Consider the following 21,605-nt stretch of genomic DNA (forward strand, 5'->3'; position numbering starts at 1 on the left):
CTGAGGGAAGATGCCCATTTGTCTGGACTTGGCCTTGGCCTCTAACAGGCTGAGGAGGTTCTCCCTTGGTTGGGGAATGGAGCAGGGATAAAACTCTGTGTTCTCACCAAGGATGTGTGGGGGCTGGACAGTGCGACCTTGGCCGAGACCTGATCTCAGACACCGTGGCCTGGGCTGTGCAAATCAAAAGGTCATTGTCAGCCCAGTGTGGATTCCAAACAGGCCAGCTGCCAGTGGCCTCTTGCTCCCTAGCCTGGTGTCTCCCCACCCCAGAGGCCATGTGCTGGGTGACCTCAAGCAAGTCACTGGTCCTCTCTGGGGAGCCTCTGCCTTCCCATTAAAGTCTTTTCCATTTGTACTTTCTTCTCTACCCTGACCCAGCCTCAGCCTTACCTGCTACTCCCAGCTCAAACACCCACCATGACTCCCCATGGCCCCTGCTTACCATTCCAGGCTTCTCTCTCCCCCGACCCCACAGGAAAATTGGCAGTAACAATTGATTGTGATCAGAGCTGTGATGAACACCCCAAGGCCATACCTGTCCCAGCCTGGGAGAGACCAAGAAAGACTTTTCAGAGGAACAGGACATTTAAATTGAGACTTGGGAGTTGGACTGAACCATGGGGAAGAGGGGGGTGGGAACAAATGCACAATAATGGGATGTTTATGCTCTAAGTAAGAGAAAGCCCAACTCAAGCAGAGACATCTGATCCTAATCCCTGGACCCTGTAACTATGTCACCTTCGATGGCAGAGACACTTTGCATTTTAAGGACCTTCGGATGGGGAGGCAATCCTGGATTCCCTGGTGAGCCCAGTGTCATCACAGGATCCTTAAAAGTTGAGACATGCCCTAGCCGGTTTGGCTCAGTGGATAGAGCATTGGCCTGCGGACTGAAGGGTCCCAGGTTCGATTCTGGTCAAGGGCATGTACCTTGGTTGTGGGCACATCCCCAGTGGGAGGTGTGCAGGAGGCAGCTGATGGATGTTTCTCTCTCATCAATGTTTCTAACTTTCTATCCCTCTCCCTTCATCTCTGTAAAAAATCAATAAAAATATATTTAAAAAAAAAAAAGTTGAGACAAAAAAAAGTGAACACCTTTCCCTCTGTATTCAGAGAGATGCTACATAAGAAGGACATGACCTGCCCTAGCCTGTTTGGCTCAGTGGATAGAGCGTCAGCCTGTGGACTGAATGGTCCCAGGTTCGATTCTGGCCAAGGGCACATACCTGGGTTGTGGGCTCAATCCCCAGTAGGGGGCGTGCAGGAGGCAGCCAATCAATGATTCTCTCTCATCATTAATGTTTCTATCTCCCTCTTCTTTCCTCTCTGAAATCAATAAAGAAATATATATATTTTTTTTAAAAAAAAGGACATGACCTGCCATTGCTGGCTGTGAAGATAGAGGAAGGGGCCAAGAGCCAAGGAATGTGGGCAAGTTCTTGAAGCTAAAAAGGGTTGGAAACAGATTCTTCCCTGGAGCCTATGGGAAGGAATGCAACTCTGCTGATACCTTGATTTTAGCTCTGCAAAAACCATGTTGAACTTCTGACCTCCAGAACTGGAAGAGAAAGACTTGTGGTTTTTTATGCCACCAAGTAAGTGGTGGTGATTTGTTACAGCAGCAATAGGCCAATACAGGTGGGCCTTTGGGTTCAGTGTGTTGACACAACGGTACAGTCCCTGCCAGGCTGGAAACAAACAAGGGAGTGAACAAGGTGTGAAGACAGGTGGCAATATGGAGACTCTGGGAACAGGAAGGTTGTGGGGTCTCTGAAGAGGTGACCCTGAGGCCTGGAGGTGTCTGTAGAAGCCCAGTCCAGACTGTGCCATCTCGGCCAGGCCCACAACCTTTTGGTGTATGGGACAATGCTCCAACCAACTGAGCCACCCAGCCAGGGCCTGAACTCGTAGTTTTAGAACATGGAAACCTGTGTTCTTGTTCCCACTGCATGGCCAGAGCTTTGCCTGGGTCTGGCACCCAGCAGGTACTCATTAATGTTCAGTTACTCAAGACTCTTGACCATGCACTGTATGTTGGGTGTTGGCCTCACATATTGGGAGACACCATTGCTAACTCCCGGATTAGGGGATGGCTGTAGTGGAAGAGATCAGGGTGCTGAGCAGCAGGATGCATTGGGGGATGGGGCTCTCCCATGAAGGGGTGGGGACAATCTCCTGAGAAGCAGAATAAGAGAAGGGACAGTGGAAAAGGCACTCCCAACAGAAGGCATGCCCATGCAAAGGCCTTGAGGTGAGAGCCAGCTGGGCGTACCCCAAAGGGGCCAATGAGGCTGAGCTGGAGAGGGGATGGGTGGGAGGCAGATGACCCCAGGGCAGGCAGCAGGGCCCACTGAAGACCAAGGAGGTGCTGTGGCTACTCACGTGTGTCCTAAGTCTCATCTAAGCTCTGGGAGGCAGTTTCTGCCACCTGCCCAGAGAGGTTAAGCAACTTGTTCAGGGTCACACAGCCAGTGTGGTTTGTGAGATTTGAACATGAGCCTACTGGCTCCAAGGCCTCTTGGGTGGTACTTCATACACTTCTGCAGAATTAAAGAATGAATGTCGGCGGGTGAAGTGAGCCAGTAGCTGGGCACAAGAGGTCTCTTAGGCAAAGGATCTACTCCTCCCTGGATCTGAGTTCCTGGATTCCCAGTGATGGGGCCAGTGCGCACTCTGGTGGTCAGAACAAGAATCGCCCCTGAGCCTTGCGGGAGACAAGACACTGGCTGGCAGACAAATCCCGCTCCTTAGCCTCTTGACATTCAAGACCTTTCTTAAATATATATATATATATATTTGATTTTTTTACAGAGAGGAAGGGAGAGAGATAGAGAGTCAGAAACATCTATGAGAGAGAAACATCAATCAGCTGACGCCTGCACACTTCCCACCGGGGATGTGCCCGCAACCAAGGTACATGCCCTTGACCAGAATCGAACCTGGGACCTCTCAGTCCGCAGGCCATCTTTCCATCTACTGAGCCAAATCGGTCAGGGCCACTCAGGACCGTTTACACATGAACGGCACTTTTTATTTCCTCAGCACCCTGGCTAATGCCCTCTCCCCTCGGAAGCTCTGACTGTGTCCCCAGGAAGAGCCAGGGCCACCTTAGGGTTCCATCCTCTGGCTCAACCTTAAGCAACTAGCGGTGTCTGAACCCATCTGTGTTTGCTCCAGCCAGAGAGTAGTATTTCAGACCACCCTTTTCACTGTCGTTTCCCATGCTGTGTCCTTGCAGCCAGGTGCTCAATGGATATTTGTTGAGTAGAGAAAGAAAGAAATGCATGATTGGGCCGGGACCTCCTTTGATTCAGGAATGGGTCTCTTGTCTGTATTCATTCCACAGTTGTTTAGGGAATGCCCGTGTGCCAGGCACTGTTATGAGTCTACTCTAGCCGGAAACAAAATACAAACATCTCATCTGCTGTGGAGCTGACCCAACAGTTTATTAGGTGAAAATAGTGCTAGTGAGGAGGGCATCTCAATAGATTAGACATTTTGAAAGAATTGAAAGACATGAGGAAGAACGCCCCCGTGTCTAGGAGAACGGCGCACCCGGCAGAAGCACAGCCAGTGCAAGGGCCGGGAGGTGGGAGCGCGCCTGTTGCATTCCAGGAGCAATCAGGACGGTGAGGGGAGATAGCGGGACTTGAGGTCGGAGGAGTCGTGAGGGGCAGTGGGGAGCCTTTGCAGGTTAGGTCTGGAGAAGCAGCTCGACCTCGCCCCGTTCGGGCCCGCCCCTCTGTCCAACGCCGAGCTCGGGAGGCTCCTGCACCTAGTTTGCCCCTCGGCGGCCACCGTCGACCGGGCCACCGCCCGCTGTGCGCGCCGCCAGACCGGCTCCCGCGCTCTCCACTCCGCCCCGTGCGCCGTGCGTGCCGTGCGTGAGCGTGCGCGGGCTCGTCGGCCGGCGAGAGAACAGCAAACGGCCGGCGGCGGACGCCGCGCGGTGGGCGGGCGGCGCGGAGGAGGCGGCGGCGGCCATGGCTGAGGCGTCGCCGCAGCCCGGACGGTACTTTTGCCACTGCTGCTCGGTCGAGATCGTGCCGCGTCTGCCGGTGAGCCCCGAGCCGGGCGTTGGGCGGCGGGCTCTCTCCTGCGTCCTGCGGCGAGCTGGCCCAGACGAGGAAACTGAGCCCCGGCGGCGGCGGTATGGGCCCTGCGGGGGTTTCCGAGGCGGGGCCTGTCCCCGGTGGCGCCGCGGGGCCGGTGATCCCGATCCGCGGCCTCCCGCCCCGGGAGGCCGCTGGGTCCCCGACGGGGAAACGGAGGTTCGTAGAGGCCGCGTGACCTGCTCCGGCGCGCCGCCCAGGAGGAAGCGGGGCCTCGGAGGAAAGGTGACCGGGGGCCGTTCCCGGAGCGCGTCGGCGGCGCCGCGCCTCGCCGTGGGCCGCCGGTGGAAGCCCCCCACCTGCGCTCCGCCGTCGGGACGAGCGGCTGTGGCCCCGCGCCGGTCTGACAGCTGGCCCGCGCCCGCGATCCTGCGCTCCCTGGGGGCTTGAGCCCACCCAGCGTCTGGCTCTTTGAGGCCGGATTTCCCAAGGTGGCCTGGTCGCGCCGTGTGGTCCAGGAGGGGGCTGCTGGATACAGACAGTTTTCCAGGCCCCTCACCCCGGAGATTCTGAGTCAGTAGGTTCCCCTGCTCTTGGCTGACCCGGTCCCATTGCACAGGTGGAAAAACAGGCCCTCGGCGGCCCATGCCGGCCACGGACCTGACATTCGCTGCTGGGCCAGTTCCCCGGGAGCGGGCGTGGGATCTGGAAGTGGCCAGGGTTTACCGAGCATCTACAGGGTGCGCTCCTTGAGCTTCATCTCCCCACGGTCACCTGGCTGGTGGGTGGAAGAGCCTGTTTTGATTTCAAAGCCACACTTAGTCCTTCCTTTCCAGCTCCTGGGAGGGGGCCAGGAAGAGCCAGGAGAAGGAGTCTGTTCAGATGAGCCCAGCCACAGAGAAGACGAGGAACTGGAGCCGGGGTTTGGAGAGTGGTGCCTAGGGTCCAGGAGGAGAGAGGGAGTAGGAGTGGTGTGGCTTCCAGGAGCACGGGCCTTCCTCCCCTTCCTAGGGAAAGGGGAAAATAGAATGAAACCGAAACCTCGGGTGGGTGAGCACGGACTTGGGGAGTCTTGCTTCTGTCTCTTCTGGCCTCCTGCGCCCCAGCTCTTGGTTCTTTCCTTCTCCACTGTGGCAGGAAGGGGCTGGCCGCCTGACAGCTCACCGGCCTGGGTGAGTTGGATGCAGTCCCTCACAGCTGGTGTGAGCCCCGGGGTAGGCCCTGGGGGGAGGCTGAGGCTGAGGCTGCAGCTGGGCATCTCTGCACAGTTGGCTGTCCTCGGTTTCCCATCCTGGGGCCAGCACAGGGCCCGGGGCCTGGCCTGGCCTGGCCTGGCCACTTCCTGGCTATATGGCCTTGGACCAGGCAGACTCTGACCTCTTCTGGGCTGGTGAGGACCTTCCTAGTCACAGAACCCAGTGGTGTCAAGATAGCCATCACCTTTGCCCTCAGGGTTTATAAACTGGTTGGTCAGGGAGCCAACCTTGAACACTGATTGTCAAGTATTTAGTCAGGAATGTTGGTAAATATCCTAAGAGCAAGTATGGCGGGGAGGGGGTACCTGGGTGGGTGGGAGGGTGCTTGGTGTGGGATGCAATGAGGCTCAGTAGACAGGGGGATGTTTATCACTAAGGGGAACACCTGGTGTTCTTAGGCAGGGAAAGTTGGTTCTTGGTAACAGCAGAAGGTCCCAGCCAGCACTCGCCCTCAGAAACGGGGACTTGTGTTTGTGGGAAACTAGCCCCACTGTGTCTGCTGTAAGACACTTGGGCTGGTTTTTATGCAGCTCCTACTGCAGTAGTGACAGGAAATGGCTGTTGTCACAGTAGCTCTTTCTCAGGTACCCTGGACTCATGGGCTTCTCTCTATCAGCTGGGCTCGAATCTAGGATCCTGCTGAGGTTGCACCAGCTGCACCTCTTCTCCGCTGTGTGTGGGTGAGGTGTTCAACCTCCCTGGGCCTCAGGTCTCCTCGCTGTCCGATGGGTTTGATGAGATAATCCACACTCGCTCCATGAGGTCCACTGGGAGTATCTTTGTACAAAGGAGCCCAGCACCTGACTCCCAGACGCAAAGGGAAAGGTGGGTCGCCTGGCTGGAGTGTGGCATGTGAGAGCAGGAACCAGACAGGCCAGCCGGCTTGGAGGCCGTGAGGCTGATGCACAGGCCCAGACTCGATCCTTACGTGGAAACGAGTGCTGGGGACGTGGTGCATGTGCGTGACTGCAGGGGCCTGGGTGTGGACCTGCTGCGCCTGACATCCTTGGGGCTTGTGCAGAGGTCAGTCCTTCAGTGAAGGTTCTTGCACACCAGTTGTGTCCGTGGGAGATGGGAGTCTCAGTCCCTATGATGGTGTCAAAAGCAGCCTGGGAAGATTTAGGAGGGTTGGGCTAGGTAGGTGCCCCTGAATTAAACCATCTGCTGAGGTCTGTGTGTCTGTGATGGGTGTGTGGCTGGCGTGAAGTGGGCCTTAGATGATGCCAGGTCCTGGTAGGGCTCACGGAGACAGATGGGGCATGACTGGGGTGTGAGGGACAGGGATGGGATTGGGACAGTTCTCCCAATGACATTGAGGCGGTTTACATGGGGTGGAAGGAGCAGCAAGTGCACCCAGGGGTTTGGGCTGTCGAGGTCTCATTTTGTCTGTGTTTGGGTCTGAGCCCATGTACCCCTGCTACACCCCTGCACCAGTCCTCTTGGGTCTGTGCTGCACCTGGAGCTCTGCTGATTCCCGAGGGACCCTGGAGGCCTGGGCCACTAAGGCACTGTCACTGTAGTGGGCAATCATATGAGACAGGCATCTCTCCAGCTCTTGCCTTAGTTTCCCCAACTTCACTGTGGGCCCTCTGCTTATGTGTGATGTGAAGGAGTCTTGGCCAAAGGATGGTGCCTATCCTGAGGGCTGGTCCAGGGGACATGGGTCCCCATGTTAAAGCCCACATGTCCTTCCCGTCACCAACGAGGGGCCAAATACCGTAGTACCTTCTGACCATGTCCAAGGGGCCCAGTGTATGGAGTGAGTGCTCAGTGCATTTAGCATCTGTGTGTCATCCTTGGTGCGCTGGCCACTGCTGTTGCTATGGTGATGATGCTGGGGTGGTCCCCTGTTACCCTTCCTCTGAGGGGAAGAGTAACTAATTCATGACAAGTCATTGGCTAAGGATAGGTGCTCACAAGTTAGGTCCCCACAAGCGGACTGTTGTCCCCACCTAGAAGAGGAGCACTTGCCACCTTGGCCCTGTCACTGGAGATAAGTTCTGCCCTGTGGGAGGGCTACATTCCATCTCACAGTCCCCTTGCTGGGATGTGGGTTTCTACCATTGGCCACTCTGATTTAATAAAAATCTCTGGGATATGCTCTCTGAGGAGGAGAGCATGGGAGACTTCTGGTTCTGGCTCCTTTCCACCGCCTGCAAGCAGGCTAGAGCCCTGCCTCAAGACTGGGGCAGCCTATGGCTCAGAAGGGCCGCTGTGGACTCTGGACAGAGGCAGGGCCTGACCACGACCCAATGTCAAACCACAGCCCTTGGGTCCTCAGCTGCTGGATTTCAGAGCCCTGGGGTTGAGGCCATCCTCCGTTTACAGGTGAGGAGACCGAGGATTGCAGCCGGGAGGTGACGTTTGAGCAGAGACCCAGCTTCCGTGAGGGGGCCAGCCAGGTAGATATATGGGAAAGAGTGCTCCTCCAGAGGGGATGGTGTGAGGACTTGAGATGGGCAGGACCAGCGTGAGGCTGCCAGGGTGAGAGGGCAAGGGGGAGGGCAGAGGTAGCCTGGACTTGGGTCTGGAGGGGGCGGAGCTGTGGGAGTGGCCTGGCCAGATGGTTCTGGACCTAACCGTGTGCTGACTGTGCTTAGTGCGGAGATGGGGCTCCATGGTGACCTGCACAGAGTGGTTGGTTCAGGGGGGTGTCGGGACCTTGGAGGACAAGGACAATGGGACAGGCTGAGAGAAGTGAGCGCCCAGGAGCTGCAATGAGCCTGAAAAGTGGGAAAATAGGTTGCCCATTTCCCGCAGGTCCACCTGATGTTCATTCTGAGGCCACATGGCACATCTACAAGTCCGGGGTGAGGGCTGTACTAGGATTGGGACCTTCCTGTGAACCTGGAGCTGAGGGGTTCCCTGGGCAGACTCCTGCTGATGGGCAGGTTTGTCTGACCTTGCCATGTTCGTGGGGTGTCTGGTTCCCTGCATCCTAACTGTGGCCAATGCAGACCCCCCTGCAGCCACATTTCCCCGTGGGCCTGTTCACCAAGCCTCCTGTAGCTCATGTGAAACCTTGAAGCAAACAACAGGCTGAGGGCTGGCAGGTGGGTGCTAGGAGGAGCACCTGAGTGACACTCCACTGGCTGGGAACCCCGTGTTGGGGTATGATTGTGTGGTCACTCGCTGCCCTCACACCCCTTCTCAGGAGGGCAGAGGGCTGCTCTCCTCGCCATTTCTTATAACAATTTACTGAGATGTGACTCATTTCGAATGTACACTTCAGTGTGGTTAGTATACTTGGAGTCCTGCACCAAGCCCCTCCATCCAATTTCTGAATATTCCATCGCCCCAAAAGAAACCTGTCCTCATCAGCAGTCACCTCATCTCCCTCCCCTGACAACCACCAACCCACTTCCTGCCCCTGTGGATTTGCCTGTTCTGGAGAGAGCGCAGAGATGGAATCATGCTCTGTGTGTAGCCTCTTGCAGCTTCTCCCACTGAGCTTCCTGTGTTCAGGGTCCCGTTTGTGTTACAGCGAGTGGCAGTGCATCGCTCCTTTTCATGGCTGAGTCATGTTCCAGGACGAGGATGACCACATTCAAGCGTTGATGGACACTTGGGTTGTTGTGGCCCTTGTGACTCGAGACATGGACATGGTTGGATAGGATTCTTTGTAGGTGTGTTTTTATTTCTCTGGTTGGACACCTAGCAGTGGCATTTCAAGGTCATGTGGTAACTGTGACCTTCAGAGGAACTGCTCACTGTGTTATAGAGAGACTGTCCGTTGCACATCCCAACAGCATGTTGGAGGTTCTGATTCCTCCATGTCCTCGCCAGCACTTGTCTCTGTCGTCTGTTTGAGTGTAGTCCTCCCATGGGTGTGCAGTTTGTCTCACTGGTTGTGACCTGCATTTCCCTGTTACTGTGGTGTCAAGCGTCTTTTTATGGGAAATGGCCATTTGTGTATCTGAAGAAATGATCCTTTGGTCATTTTTTAACTGGGTTGTTTGTCTTTTTAATGTTGAATTATAAGGATTCTTTATATATTTTGGATACAAGGCCCAATGACCTGTGCAGCTCCCACCTGCCCTCCCCACTTGGCTCTGGCAGCTTTGCTTTTGGCAGCCAGGCAGGTGAGAGGGACCAGGTGTGTGCCGTGGAGTGCCCGCTGCCCAGGTGAAGGTGTCCGGCACCCCACCATGGGGCTGCTCCTACAGAAGGCGGTGTCCCATGGGACGGTAAACAGCCTCACCTTCTCTCACAGCACATGGCCCGTGCTTCTGAAATGTCACCTTGGGCAGAAGCAGGTCTTGCACACGTCTTGTGTCCTGTCTGTGGCTTTAGGGACACCTGTGATAACCCTGAAATCTGCACACACGCAACAAGCACGATGTAGGCTGGGCTTGTTTGAGAGACATCAGCATGGTTTCCGGGCTCGTACACAGTGTGCCTGAGGCTGGTCCTTGCTCTCCCCTCAGGACATCACAGTCTCTGCCACCTGGCTGCGGGAGGGAGGGATGCAGGGGGCGTGGCCAGTGTGATGGGGTCACACTCCAGCTTAGGGTCACAGAGCCTCTGCCAGGGCTGCCAGTATGTTCCAGAAATGCCATTGTGGGGCATCCACAGGCCGGTCCCTCTGCTGTCAGTGGCCACTTTCCTGGGAGCTGACCTCTGAGGCCCACATAGCCCTGGAGTCCCATACACAGTCCCTTGTGCAGCCATCTAGGAGTATAGGGTCACGTGCCTGCCCAGGACCACATCTCCTTTATGTGCGTCTAGGGAGGTCACTCGAACATTCTCTTGAACAGCTTTACTGGACCCGCATTAGCTGGCCCGTGGTTGCTACAGGCCTTGTCAGAGCCTTCATCAGCTAATATGCTGAGTGGACACACTGAAACTCTGTGACTGGGATGTGGGTGGGTGGGGAGATCACCTGCAGAGGAGCAGGTCAAGATACAGAGGTTGTAGCTCTGGTTGATGTGTGCCCTGAGCTGTCCATACCCACCACCTGGATCTCTGCTGGGTCTGACCCTGGACAGCAGCAGTTTCACAGATGGGTTTCTTGAGATGACACCCATCCTGGGCCTCACTCCTGTCCTCTTCTGCTTGCTGGGGCCTGAGACCAGGGCCCAAGGTGTGTCCTGCCCCGGGCAGGGATGTCCGAGTCCACAGAGGCAGATGACATGGGGGCCAGGATCCTGAGATCACACTCACCTGCTCTCTCCTCCCACAGGATTACATCTGCCCACGATGTGAGTCTGGTTTCATCGAGGAGCTTCCGGAAGAAACCAGGTAATGCAGCCCCTTGGTCACAGAGGTCTTGGGCCCAGGTGCATGCTGGTAGGATCCAGGCTTCTGGGGTGAGAGGGCAGAGCTGTGCCAAGGGGACATGTGGGTGCTGCACCCAGTGCTGGTTCAGAGCCGTTTTGGTGGACAGAGCCTGGGAGGGTGATGGTGGACAGGGGCTGGGCTTGGGGCAGTGCCCTGAAGTCCCTGGGCAGCCAGAGATTAAGATGGTCTTCACTCTCCTGACTTGGGATGAGGGCAGGGGCTGCTGAGGGTGGAGAGTGACCCTGAGGCCCATGGGGGTCAGGCGGGGGTCCTGCCTCTTCTCCAGCGGGTCGCCCCACTGCTGACTTGCACCGTGTCCACCCAGGAGTACAGAGAACGGTTCCGCTCCCTCCACAGCCCCCACAGACCAAAGCAGGCAGCCATTTGAGGTGAGTTGACTGGCCTCCCCTGACAACGGATCATGCCCTGCATGGCTGAGGAAACAGACTCAGCCCCTCATCCTGCAGGTGGTTGCTCACCCTGCTCTCCAACAGGCAGGGTTGTCCTTCTCCCTGACTCCCGGGGCCTTTTTATTTTTTAACTTAAAAAATAATTTTTTAAAATTGACTTGAGAGAGAAAAGAAGGGGGATGGATAGAAAGAGAAGCATCAACTTGTTTTTCCTCTTAGTTATGCATTTATTGGTTGATAGTTGTATGTGCTATGACCATGGATCAAACCTGAAACCTTGGTGTATCAGGATGATACTCTAACCAACTGAGTATCTGGCCAGAGCCCTGGGACCTCTTGAACTCCCCATCCTTGGCCCCTCCTCCGAGAGCCTCCTGCATCCTGCATGTGCCCCAAGATTCCTCTGGCGTCTTCCTGTCCCCTTGAAGCCCTGAGCCGAGAACAGTAGCCACAGTGGGGAGGAACTGTGCGGCCATGCAAGGGGCCCACGGTCACGGCCTTCCTCCCGCAGAATGTGGACCAACACCTCTTCACGCTGCCGCAGGGCTACGGGCAGTTTGCTTTCGGCATCTTTGACGACAGCTTTGAGATCCCCACGTTCCCCCCAGGGGCGCTGGCCGACAATGGCAGGGACCCCGAGAGCCGGCGGGAGAGAGAGCAGCAGTCCCGGCACCGGTATGGCGCCCGGCAGCCCCGAGCCCGCCTCACTGCAAGGAGGGCCACCGGCCGGCACGAAGGCGTCCCCACGTTGGAAGGGTGAGGGGGCTGTGGGGGCAGGTGGGTGGGTTGCTCTTGGGGGCTTCCAGCCTGCCCACCCCGCTCAGACCATCTGCCCGTCCAGAAGATGGTGTGGATGTTGCCTCTGGGCAGGGCAGTTCTCCCATGAGTTCTGGCAGAGCCACCCAAGCCCACCATGCAAAATGGGGTGGTGCAGGTAGGGGTCGGGCCCTCGCTAGGGGACTGGGGGGGCTGAAGTGTGGCTCAAGGACCTGGGCAGGGCTGGGAGAACCTCATGTCCACTGAGTGTCCCCATTGTCCTCTGAGCAGGGCTTCATTGGGTGTGGCTGATTCACCTTCAGGTCTTTGTCCCAGAGCAGCATCGAGCTGGTAGTTCCTGATATCCCTGCCCTGTAACGGGGCCCCTTGCCCCCTTCTCTGTGCAGGTACCCAAACGGCTTTTTAGCTTGATGACTGCACAGGAAGGGGAAAGGCACTCAGAAGGACTGAGAATAAAAACATTGTTCCTTGCAGGCCCCATCTCTCCAGAGGAGGCGAGGCTAGGCTTCTCACACATCTCTGAGATAGACTTGATTGTACATGAAGCCCCGTGTCACTTAAAATGGGTTTAAACCTACATAGAGCCCATCTGTTTCCCTCACTGAGCTGGAGGCATTTCTAGCTCGGCCCAGCCAGTCCCTGATGCCCCTGCTGTCTCATGTCTGAGCAGCACCCACACCCCACAGACTTTGAGCTCTGGAGACAGCAGGATCTGGACTGGATGTTTTGGGCCTGCTGCACACAGCAGGGTTGACCCCATGGCTCGCATGACCTCCAGGATGTTCCCCCAGGTTGTATAATGGGGGTTGGATGTGGTGTCACAGCCATAGGTGCCATCCGGGACTTGGGAAAACCTGGCCTGGAACTCGGTGAGGGAGATGCTTCTCTGCGTCCCTCTCATGTTTCATTCTTCCTCATCAGAAATCTTACTGGTCGAAAGCACAACCTTTCAATGTTGTGGATTTAGAAGCTGGGCACCAGGGTTCTGTGTCCTCCCCAAGGGGGCCCTGACCCTGGGAAGGCACTGACCACAGGCCTGGCCTTGCTCTGTTCCAGGATCATCCAGCAGCTGGTCAATGGCATCATCACTCCAGCCACAATCCCCAACCTGGGCCTGGGCCCCTGGTGAGTAAGTGGGCGGGTCCCCTAAATGCCCCCCAGCCCCTCTGCCACTTGAACCCCACACGTCTCTGCCCAGGGGTGTCCTGCACTCAAACCCGATGGACTACGCCTGGGGGGCCAACGGGCTGGATGCGATCATCACGCAGGTACAGGGTGGGCCTCCCCAGGTGGCACTAGGGTCATCACCATCGTTTCAACAGGCCCATTCCCCCCAGCCCCCAGCACTGAGAGGGTGAGAGGATTGTAGGAGTGTTCTGGTGGAGTACATCCCTGGCGCGGACGCTCAGTTTCCGAGCGCCCAGAACTTCCCTCCTGAGGCTAGGGCACACCAGCCAAAATGCTCCTCCTGGCCTGGCACCACTGTAAAGCAGGAAACCGCGTGCCAGGGATGGGTGTTCACCATGACCTCTGTGGCACTTGTGAGGCAGGAACATTGCCACTTTCAGGGCTGCTCACCAGTGACCCCTTTGAGTATTTTGTCTCTGACGGGATCTGGCCCTCTGGTTCTAGCTGATGCCTCACAGGACACAGGACCACATGAGCCCCAGGGCCCTGTCTTCCCGCTCTGGCTGTGAGGTGACACTAACTAGATGAGCAGAAGAGTGGGCAGGAGCCGGTGGCTGGGCCTCATGGGGTGACTGACCTCTAACCCCTAAATGGAGGGTCTGGGGGACCAGGACAAAAGTGGCCTCAGTGCTTTTGCAGGTAACCTAGCCTTGCATTTCAGAGTCGGGCAGGGCTCCTGCACTCTGGCCTCTTGTCTTTCAGCTCCTCAATCAGTTTGAAAACACAGGCCCCCCACCCGCAGACAAAGAGAAAATCCAGGCCCTCCCCACCGTCACTGTCACCGAGGAACACGTAGGTACGTGGCCCTCAGTCACCCAGCTTCTTTTATTTTCAAGGTATTTTCCCTAGGACTTCTATATGAGACCAAAGGTCGGTTTGAAGGGGAGGCTTTATCAGTGTCTTCTCTGTTCCCCTGGGACACAGGACTCAGGACATAGCCTCTTTCCCTCCCCTGGGTCCAAAGTGGCTCTGGATGGGCAGTCTCCCCAATGGGACACCTTTGATTGGATGTGTCACGGGATCCCCGCTCCCCGCAGGCTCTGGGCTGGAGTGCCCTGTGTGCAAAGACGACTACGAGCTGGGTGAGCGTGTGCGGCAGCTGCCCTGCAACCACCTCTTCCATGACGGCTGCATTGTGCCCTGGCTGGAGCAGGTGAGCAGGTGGGTGGCCATGGCCACGGGCCCTCTCCACCCCTGCCCCCTGCCAGCCTCTGAATTGCTTCCCTCTCTCCCCACAAAGCATGACAGCTGCCCTGTCTGCCGAAAAAGCCTCACAGGACAGAACACGGCCACCAACCCCCCAGTCATGACCCCCGTGAACTTCTCATCATCATCATCATCCTCCTCCTCCAGCTCGCCCAGCAATGAGAACCCAGCAAGCAACTCCTGAGTCCCCCCACCAGTCCCCAGAGTAAGCACAGGACCCCGGCCAGCACCAGGCCCTGTGGGCAGGGGGGACATGGACATCCCAGAGCCCAGGAGGTGCCCTCCACCTGCCTCAGCTCTCACACCACCATGGCTCCCATGGACTCCGGTGCCAGCTGTGCCCCCAGCTGTGGGCAGAGGCTCGGAGGACCCACTGCCTCCAGGCTGTGGAGGAAGCCCGGCCCTCCCCCAGGGATGTCCCTTGAGGGGCTGGGCACAGAGGGACGCAGGGCATATGTCGCCCTCAGGCGTCCCCAACATCCCCTGTCCCATTTGTCTCTAACCTCACCCTCTACATGTTCAACAGTGGAAAGGTTTTTATAATTTTAAATTATTACTGCTTTGAAATAAATGGACGTTAGCTCACATGCGGCCCTGCATGATCTGTGGAAAGATGGGGTAGAGCCACTCAGCTGGGGTCTTGGCCCCACCAGACAGGCCAACAGTCCCCACCTTGAGTGCAGGGGGCTCGGGACCACAAGAATGACCAGCAAAACAGAACTAAACTGCTCTGACAGATGTTTTTTAAAGGAAAAAATATGTGTATCTTGGAAGTTATTTAAAAATACACCTACTTAAAGAAGCAGGTGGTTGGCGTTTTCCTTCTGCGCCGGACCCTGGGTTGTGCCTCTTGGGCACCAGCCAACACCGCTGTCCCAAACCAGAACCCTGGAAGTGGACTGGTGACGTTCGACCAGCAGGTGCAGAGGGTCACTGCGTTGGAAACATGAAACAGGAAACCCCAATGTGCTGAGCTGTCAGGCGGGCCTCCCCAGCCCGTGCTTCCTGCAGCTGATGGTGTTCATGTACGAAGGCTGTTCTGGAGTGAGGGTCACCAGGGTGAAACCACTGGCCCTGACCACAGTGAGTGTCCACTCTGTACTATCCCCCCTCCCCCCCCAGTAAGTGACCCCGGCTTTGTGTTCTGTATGTTAAGTGGCAGGAGGCTGGGATGGGTGGGAGCCCTCACCCCCCTCCCCAGGGATTACCTGCCCCAAGCAGAACGTCCCACCTTAGTTTAGGAGGAGCTCCCACGTTAGCCCCCCTTCCCCCTTAAAACCCCATGGGGTAAATGGCATCATCATTCTCACTTTATATTTTTTGAAATATATTTTTATTAATTTCAGAGAGGAAGGGAGAGGGAGAGATAGAAACCTCAATAATGAGAATCCTCATTCGGCTGCCTCCTGCATGCCCCCTACTGGGGATCGAGCCTGCAACCCTGGCATGTGCCCTGACCTGGAATCAAACTGTAACTTTCTGGTTCATAGGTGGACGCTCAACCACTGAGCCACACCAGTTGGGCAATCATCATTCTCACTTTGTAGGAGAGAAACTGAGGCCCAGAATGGAATTATCTGGCCCAAGGCTCCAGAACTCAGCCCTGTGGTGGGGGGTTTCTGGGGTTCTGGGAGAGTGGTGGGCACTCACCCAGGCTCAGCACTTCCCATGTACTCCCCTCCATCCCCAGCCTATGGAGGACACTGACATGAAGCCCCTCAGTCTGCACATGGCACCTCTCCCCCTGAAGAACTGAGAAGCTTTGAAGACATTACTCAATTTCAGACCCTGTATGTGCGTTTCTACATCTGCTGTGACCACACGCATTTATTCTCTAACACTTCTGGGATCAGGAGTCTTGCCTAAGTGTCAGGGGCTAACTACAGGTGTGGGCAAGACTGGTCCTTCCTTAGGCTCCAGGAAGAACCATTTCTGGCCTTTTCCAGCTTCTAGAGGCGCCACATCCCTGGCTCATGGCCCCTCCCTCCAGCTTCACAGCCAGCAGCACAGCCTCTTCCATCTCTGACTCAGATGCTCAGACCTCCCTCTTAGGAGGACCCTTGTAATGATAATGCTCCCCCCTCCCTCCCATAATCCAGGATCATCCCCATCTCAGGGCCTTGACTTAATCCTACCTGCAAAGTCCCTTTACAATGTGAGGCAACATGTCCACAGGTCGGGACCTATCACCCATTGCATGTCCATGCTGTCCTCTCCACACTGGCCCCCAGACTCCCTGGTCCCTAGCTTCCCTTCTCTTTACCTCAACACTCCAATGGGTTCCCACTGCTGAGTCTGATAGGCTGTATCCCGACCCAGAATACTCTTCCAAAACCTGGTGACCTTCAGTCTCTAGTCCAGGAGGTGCCTTATGGGGACTCCTCGCTCCCCAGCTCATGACGTAACACCTACAGCCCCTACTCAGCTCAGTGTTCACCTGCCTCAGATTCAGACAAGGGTGGGCATGGTGTTCCTGCAGGGTCCCCAGAGCCCTGCAGACAGCAGGCATTCAATGCTTGTGAAAAGAATGAGTGACCAGACATGGTTTGGCCACAGCCTGGGCCTCCTCCGGCCTCTGGTCCCTGGCCACCTGCCCAGATGTCTTTTGGATCTTGTCTAGCTGTGCCTCATGGCCCCTCGGGGCCTCAGGAGACCATGACGGGCAGGAAATGAGTGGAAAGGTGGTGCCGCCGTGTCCGGCCACCGCGTCGAGGGACCCCCCGCCTGTCCAGCGCCAGGAACATGGGCCGGCCTCGGTGACGCCAGCGAAGTGAGGCGTAGGTGTTGTAGCCGTTCTCCTCAATGCGCTCCTGGAACCTACAGTGAGCAGTGTAGATCCGCTGCGGGGGGTCGGGAACATGAGGCCACTGGACCCCGTTTCCTGCCAGTGCCTGCCCACCACCAGCCACCCCGACCATGCACTCACCGACCCATAGAGGTGGCCCCGGCGGCTCATGGCCACGAAGAAGCCGGTGTGCACAGCCTTGAGGGCCACGACGCCCACGCGGATGGAGCGGATCTCAATGATGCCTGCTGGGAAGGGCTCGGTCAGGGCCCTCAGCCACCGTCTGCTTCCCATGTGCTCCCTCATTCAGTCATTCAAGTGACATTCACCAAGCACCACCTGTGTGCCTGGCCCTGTGCTGGGTATGGGAATACCCCGGGACCCACACGGCCTGACCCCAGGATGTGCCCCTGACACATTGGATGTAAGTGGGGAATAGCCGGGCTTTCCCCAAAGGGTACTGGGGAACCAGAGCAAGCTGTGGAGCAGGGGAGAGTCCTGGTTAGGTCAGGGATGAGAAAACCAAGCCAGAGGAGTTAGGTGCTTGCCTGAGTGAGCTGTTAATTTCAGTAAGAACAAGTATTGAGTGTAACAGTGACCATGGGCCGTGCAGCTTCCCCCACAGTTCTCATGGCCTTTGCCATGTCCAGCCCTGACAACTCAGCCAGCTGCAGCCACTCGGTTATAGGGAGATGAAACCCCAGAAGGGAGGCACTGCCCAGGCAAAGGCCTGAAGGTGGGACGGGGGTGTTTATAGCACAGTGCATTCAACTTGGTACCCACTTACACTGTTTGAGTGCCAACTCTATGCCAAGCACTATACCCCACTAAGCCCACACAGCAGTTCTGGGGTCGGGCGTCTTACATAATCTTGGGGGCTAAGGCCAGGTGTGGGCAGGACTGGTCCTTCCTTAGGCTCTCGGGAGAACCATTCTGGCCTTTTCCAGCTTCTAGAGGCGCCACATCCATGGCTCATGGCCCCTTCCTCTATCTTCACAGCCAGCAGCACAGCCTCTTCCATCTCTGACTCTGACCCTTCTGCTTTCCTCTTATGAGGGCCTTTGTGGTGATCCTGGGTGCTGACTGTGCCCACTTCCCAAGGGGGGAAACAGGCCTGGGAAGGAGCAGAGGCAGCTTCAGGCCCCATCCGTCGGTGGGTGACCCTGGGCGAGCTCTGCCCGGCTCTGAGCCAATGTTTCCTGTCCAGTGAAGCAGGACTTCAGGATGAGCCACACACACCCTCAGCCATGCACTGGGGTCTAATCTGGGCACCTTTTATATGCTGGGCTGGGCATTAGGGACATACTGGTGACCAGAGACGGCTCACCTTCATGGGGTCAAATCTGTGCACGGAGGTCTAATCTGGAGTCAAAGTTTTGCCCTCTAGTTTTCAGTTTGTACTTGGATACCTGAGATAACAAGCTCACCCCACCCCCATGGGGCCTTGCACCTGCTGTTCCCTCAGCCAGGCCCCTGGCTCCTCTTGTGCATGGTCAGCTCCTTTTCTTGATAATAGGCTCAACCAAGCCCACCTCCTAGGAGAGGCCCCCAAGACCCCCCAGATAAAGCAGTCCCCCGGTCACCTCCTGTACATTGCCCTGTTTTCATTTTCTTTGCACCGCCTGTGGTCCCCTCTGAAATTATATTACATGTTTAACCGCTTTACCCTCTGTTCTGGAACCCCATGAAGGTGAGCTGTCCTGGTCACCCTGTGTCCCTTGTGCCCAGTACAGCATACAAGAGTTGCCCAATAGCCACTGAATTAATGAAGGACAGAAGACCTCCAGGTCCAACCCACACAGAGCCATCAACCAACCATCTGTCACTCCATCACTGCCCAGATGGGGAAACTGAGGCCCAGATAGAAGCAGCAACTGTCTCAGGTCACGCAGCAGAGCCAGGCCTCAACCCCAGCCTGAGGCCACCCTGCCTGGCTGTGTCCACCACCAGTCAACCGGCCCAGCCAGTCCCCTGTCATTGCCCTGGTCTAGTGACTCTAATGAGGGCCTTGGGAGCCCCAGATGAAAGCAGCTGGGAAGGGCAGGGGTGATTATCTGCCCTAATGGTGGTGATTCAGGCAGTGGCCAGCGATTAGCTTCATTCCCCCAGCCCCCACCCACCCCCGCCCAGGGCTCAGAGTTGTGGGGAGACTGAGGCAGGCCCATGGCATCACCAACCGCCCTGGCCTCCCAACTGTCCCCAACCCCCTTCTCTTGGCCCCTGCATCTCCTCTTGCCTCATACATTCCACAGATACTTATTGAGTGCCTATTGTTTACTGGGTGGGGCTACAGGGACAGTGACTCCAACTCGATGAGGTTCTTGAGCATCAAGGAACCCAGCAACACAACCTTCCCCCCCTCCCCCCCCCCAGCAGCGTGACCCTGGGCAGGTCATCTCCCCTCTCTGGCTCAGTTTCCTAGAAAGAAACAGAGGGGTCCCTCACCCAGGCAGATCCTGAGGTTTGTTTTGCCTTGTGGGAGTCAAGTTCAGAGCCCAGCTCGGCCCCACTGCATGATGTAACTTTCTAGAGTCTCAGTTTCCCCTCTACAAAGGGGCCCAGTGACCCCAAACCCAACTATCTGTCAACACCCTTTCTCTGCTAGTGAGCCAGGCCTGGAGCTGGGAGCTTCCTCTGTGACCATTTAGGTTTGGCCGATTAGACTGCGGAGGAAAATGAAGCCAAAAGGGTAAATGACTTGGCCAGTGCCATGCAACCACAGGAGCCCCCAGGTCCGTCTGTCGCGTGAGGGAAGGCCCAGCTCATCCTTAAGATTTCCGCTGCAGTTGTCACTGCCCGCCCATTGGTCCAGAACCTCCCTCCCACCCCTGTCACCCGGCAGCCCCACGCGACTCACTGTCAGGGCTGTGGCACCAGCGGGTGCCTTGCACGAGGCCGCTGGGGTCGACGCGCAGAAAGAAATGGGTGGAGGAGAAAAGGCGCCGCCAGCGCACGTCGCCCTCAAGGTGCGGGTAGCTGCGTGGTCTCCGGGGGCCGCCTGAGGTCCTCGCAGCGCCGGGAGCCCGTGCCAGCAGCAGCCATGCCAGGCCCAGCCACAGGCGGCAGCGCATGGCCTCGCCGCCCGCTCTCCGCCGGCTTTTGCCTCCCGGAGCCAGTCCGCGGCTCTGCCATTGCCGAGTCAGGGGCGGAGAGTCCGAAAGGGGCCGCCCCGGCTGGGCCAATGGGGAGGCTCCGGGCTGGGCACCAGGCGGGGCACCTGGAGCGGCGCCGGGACGCAGTGGGCGAGGGGCGGGGGCGGTGCACTTAGGAAAACCTGCTGGGGCCTCGGCGTGTGTTTGTCTTGCGCTGTGGGGAGGGTGGTGCGTGTCTGTGAATCACCGGGCTGGCCGGCAAGGGCTGCGGGGTGTGAGTGTGAGACAGGCAGGGCCCAGAGACAGAGAGATAGAGACAAACACAGAGATAAGAGACTGAAGGACAGAGACAAGGACTTGAGGCAGAGACGGTGAGAATGAGGCAGAGAAAGACCCGAGAGACAGGGAAAGAGCGAAATACGAAGACTGAGAGGCAAAGCGACCAAGACGCAGAGCTCCAACTGAGCTGGAGAGATGGAGAGTATGAGACACAGGGGAAGATGGTTAACGAGACAGAGAGACAGATATGGGAGAGGCAGAGGGTAAGTCGGGCAGAGAGACAAGAAGTGGGGCTGATTAGGGGTCAGAGATTGGGTGGGAAGGTCTGGCCTGAGTGTTGTCTGTGCGCGCCAGGCCCCCGGACTGAGCGCGTTCAGACGGAACTTGTCTGCCCTCCAAACTGGAGCTTCCTGAGAGCCAGGCCTCTGGGAGGGAGGCTTTGCTGAGGGGTGGGCATGGGGGTGGGGTGCACACAGGCATTTGAGCAGGTGGGTGGATGGGGTATTGTGGGTGGGACGGGGACTCATGGACATGTCTGTGGCCAGTGGATGGTGACCGAGGCCAGCAACGCATCCCCAGCGTCTGGAGCTGCATGTCCTGAGCTTTAGGAGTGGGGTGGCGCCGTTTATACCCACATCTGCGCATCATTTACGAGACGTCCAAGCCCCACTGGGAGCCATCCTGGGCCCTTGGTCCTGCGTGGTGAATACAATGAACCTCACAGACTCAAGCCAAGAGGCGCCATTGATAGGTGGGGAAACTGAGGCCTGGGAGGGGCAGCGCCTTCCCCACAGCCCCTCAGAGGACGCACCCCAGGGTTCCAATCCTTGACCCTCTGCTCCCACCAGCCCAGTCCTATCGCCATAGCCCCAGGTGGCACCTTTAAATAGCACGGGGGTGAAGAAAAGGTGACAAGCCCACCCTACTGGAACGCTGGAGGAGTAACTGATCCAGCTGGAAGCTGAGTCGTCTTCCTGGAGGCTCTGGGGGATTCCATGATCCCTCTTCCTGGCCCCAGGAGGGCCACACAGGGGCTGCCCAGGCCCCAGGACTCCAGATGGGGGAGGCTGTCCGTATGGCCTGGTCCATTCAGCCTGTCTCACTACACTGGGGGCCCTGAGGCCAGCACCTGAGGCTCCTGCATGCGTTCAGCATGTCCCCAAGCCTCCGTTCCTTCTCTGTAAAATGTGCCAGAAAAGGAAAGGCTAGAAGGATGGAATGAGATACTCTACACCTTGTTGGGCAGAGGCACAGCACACAGGCTCGGAATAACATTC

General features: G+C 57.2%; 2 protein-coding genes across 7 annotated transcripts; one reads left to right on the plus strand and one right to left on the minus strand.

Annotated features, from left to right (window-relative positions):
• The first annotated feature begins 3,909 nt into the window (after positions 1 to 3,909).
• On the plus strand, positions 3,910 to 16,008 carry RNF126 (ring finger protein 126). 5 transcript variants are annotated; one of them, XR_013996046.1, is made up of 11 exons: positions 3,911 to 4,061; positions 10,494 to 10,552; positions 10,917 to 10,980; positions 11,513 to 11,757; positions 12,835 to 12,903; positions 12,977 to 13,046; positions 13,669 to 13,762; positions 14,004 to 14,119; positions 14,207 to 14,377; positions 15,057 to 15,255; positions 15,863 to 16,008. XR_013996046.1 is itself a non-coding variant. In XM_081092116.1 (9 exons), exons 1-9 carry the CDS (start codon positions 3,987 to 3,989, stop codon positions 14,354 to 14,356), a joined length of 942 nt encoding a protein of 313 aa, XP_080948242.1. In that variant the 5' UTR covers positions 3,911 to 3,986; the 3' UTR covers positions 14,357 to 14,974. The 5 variants fall into 5 exon arrangements, 3 of the variants coding, with proteins under 3 accessions (XP_080948244.1, XP_080948242.1, XP_080948243.1); XR_013996047.1 differs by having other exon boundaries at positions 15,093 to 15,255; XM_081092116.1 differs by lacking the exons at positions 15,057 to 15,255; positions 15,863 to 16,008 and having other exon boundaries at positions 14,207 to 14,974.
• On the minus strand, positions 15,949 to 20,055 carry FGF22 (fibroblast growth factor 22). Of its 2 annotated transcripts, XM_081092120.1 has the most exons (3): positions 19,815 to 20,055; positions 17,099 to 17,202; positions 16,720 to 17,012 (listed from the first exon to the last, which is right to left on the minus strand). In XM_081092120.1, the coding sequence occupies exons 1-3, from the start codon at positions 20,026 to 20,028 to the stop codon at positions 16,818 to 16,820; spliced, it is 513 nt and encodes a 170-aa protein (XP_080948246.1). In that variant the 5' UTR covers positions 20,029 to 20,055; the 3' UTR covers positions 16,720 to 16,817. The 2 variants fall into 2 exon arrangements, with proteins under 2 accessions (XP_080948245.1, XP_080948246.1); XM_081092119.1 differs by having other exon boundaries at positions 15,949 to 17,202.
• Between the last annotated feature and the right edge of the window lie 1,550 nt (positions 20,056 to 21,605).

This window comes from Myotis nattereri (assembly GCF_964212035.1).
Source record: "Myotis nattereri genome assembly, chromosome: 5".
Taxonomy (NCBI): Eukaryota; Metazoa; Chordata; class Mammalia; order Chiroptera; family Vespertilionidae; genus Myotis; species Myotis nattereri.

Coding starts and splice junctions, on each gene's coding strand:
- FGF22 (XM_081092119.1), bottom strand. CDS start 20,028: ATGCGCTGCCGCCTGTGGCTGGGCCTGGCATGGCTGCTGCTGGCACGG. Junction 17,203..19,814: donor CTGGTGCCACAGCCCTGACA/GTGAGTCGCGTG, acceptor CCTTCCCAGCAG/GCATCATTGAGATCCGCTCC.
- RNF126 (XM_081092116.1), top strand. CDS start 3,987: ATGGCTGAGGCGTCGCCGCAGCCCGGACGGTACTTTTGCCACTGCTGC. Junction 10,553..10,916: donor GAGCTTCCGGAAGAAACCAG/GTAATGCAGCCC, acceptor GTGTCCACCCAG/GAGTACAGAGAACGGTTCCG. Junction 12,904..12,976: donor AACCTGGGCCTGGGCCCCTG/GTGAGTAAGTGG, acceptor GTCTCTGCCCAG/GGGTGTCCTGCACTCAAACC.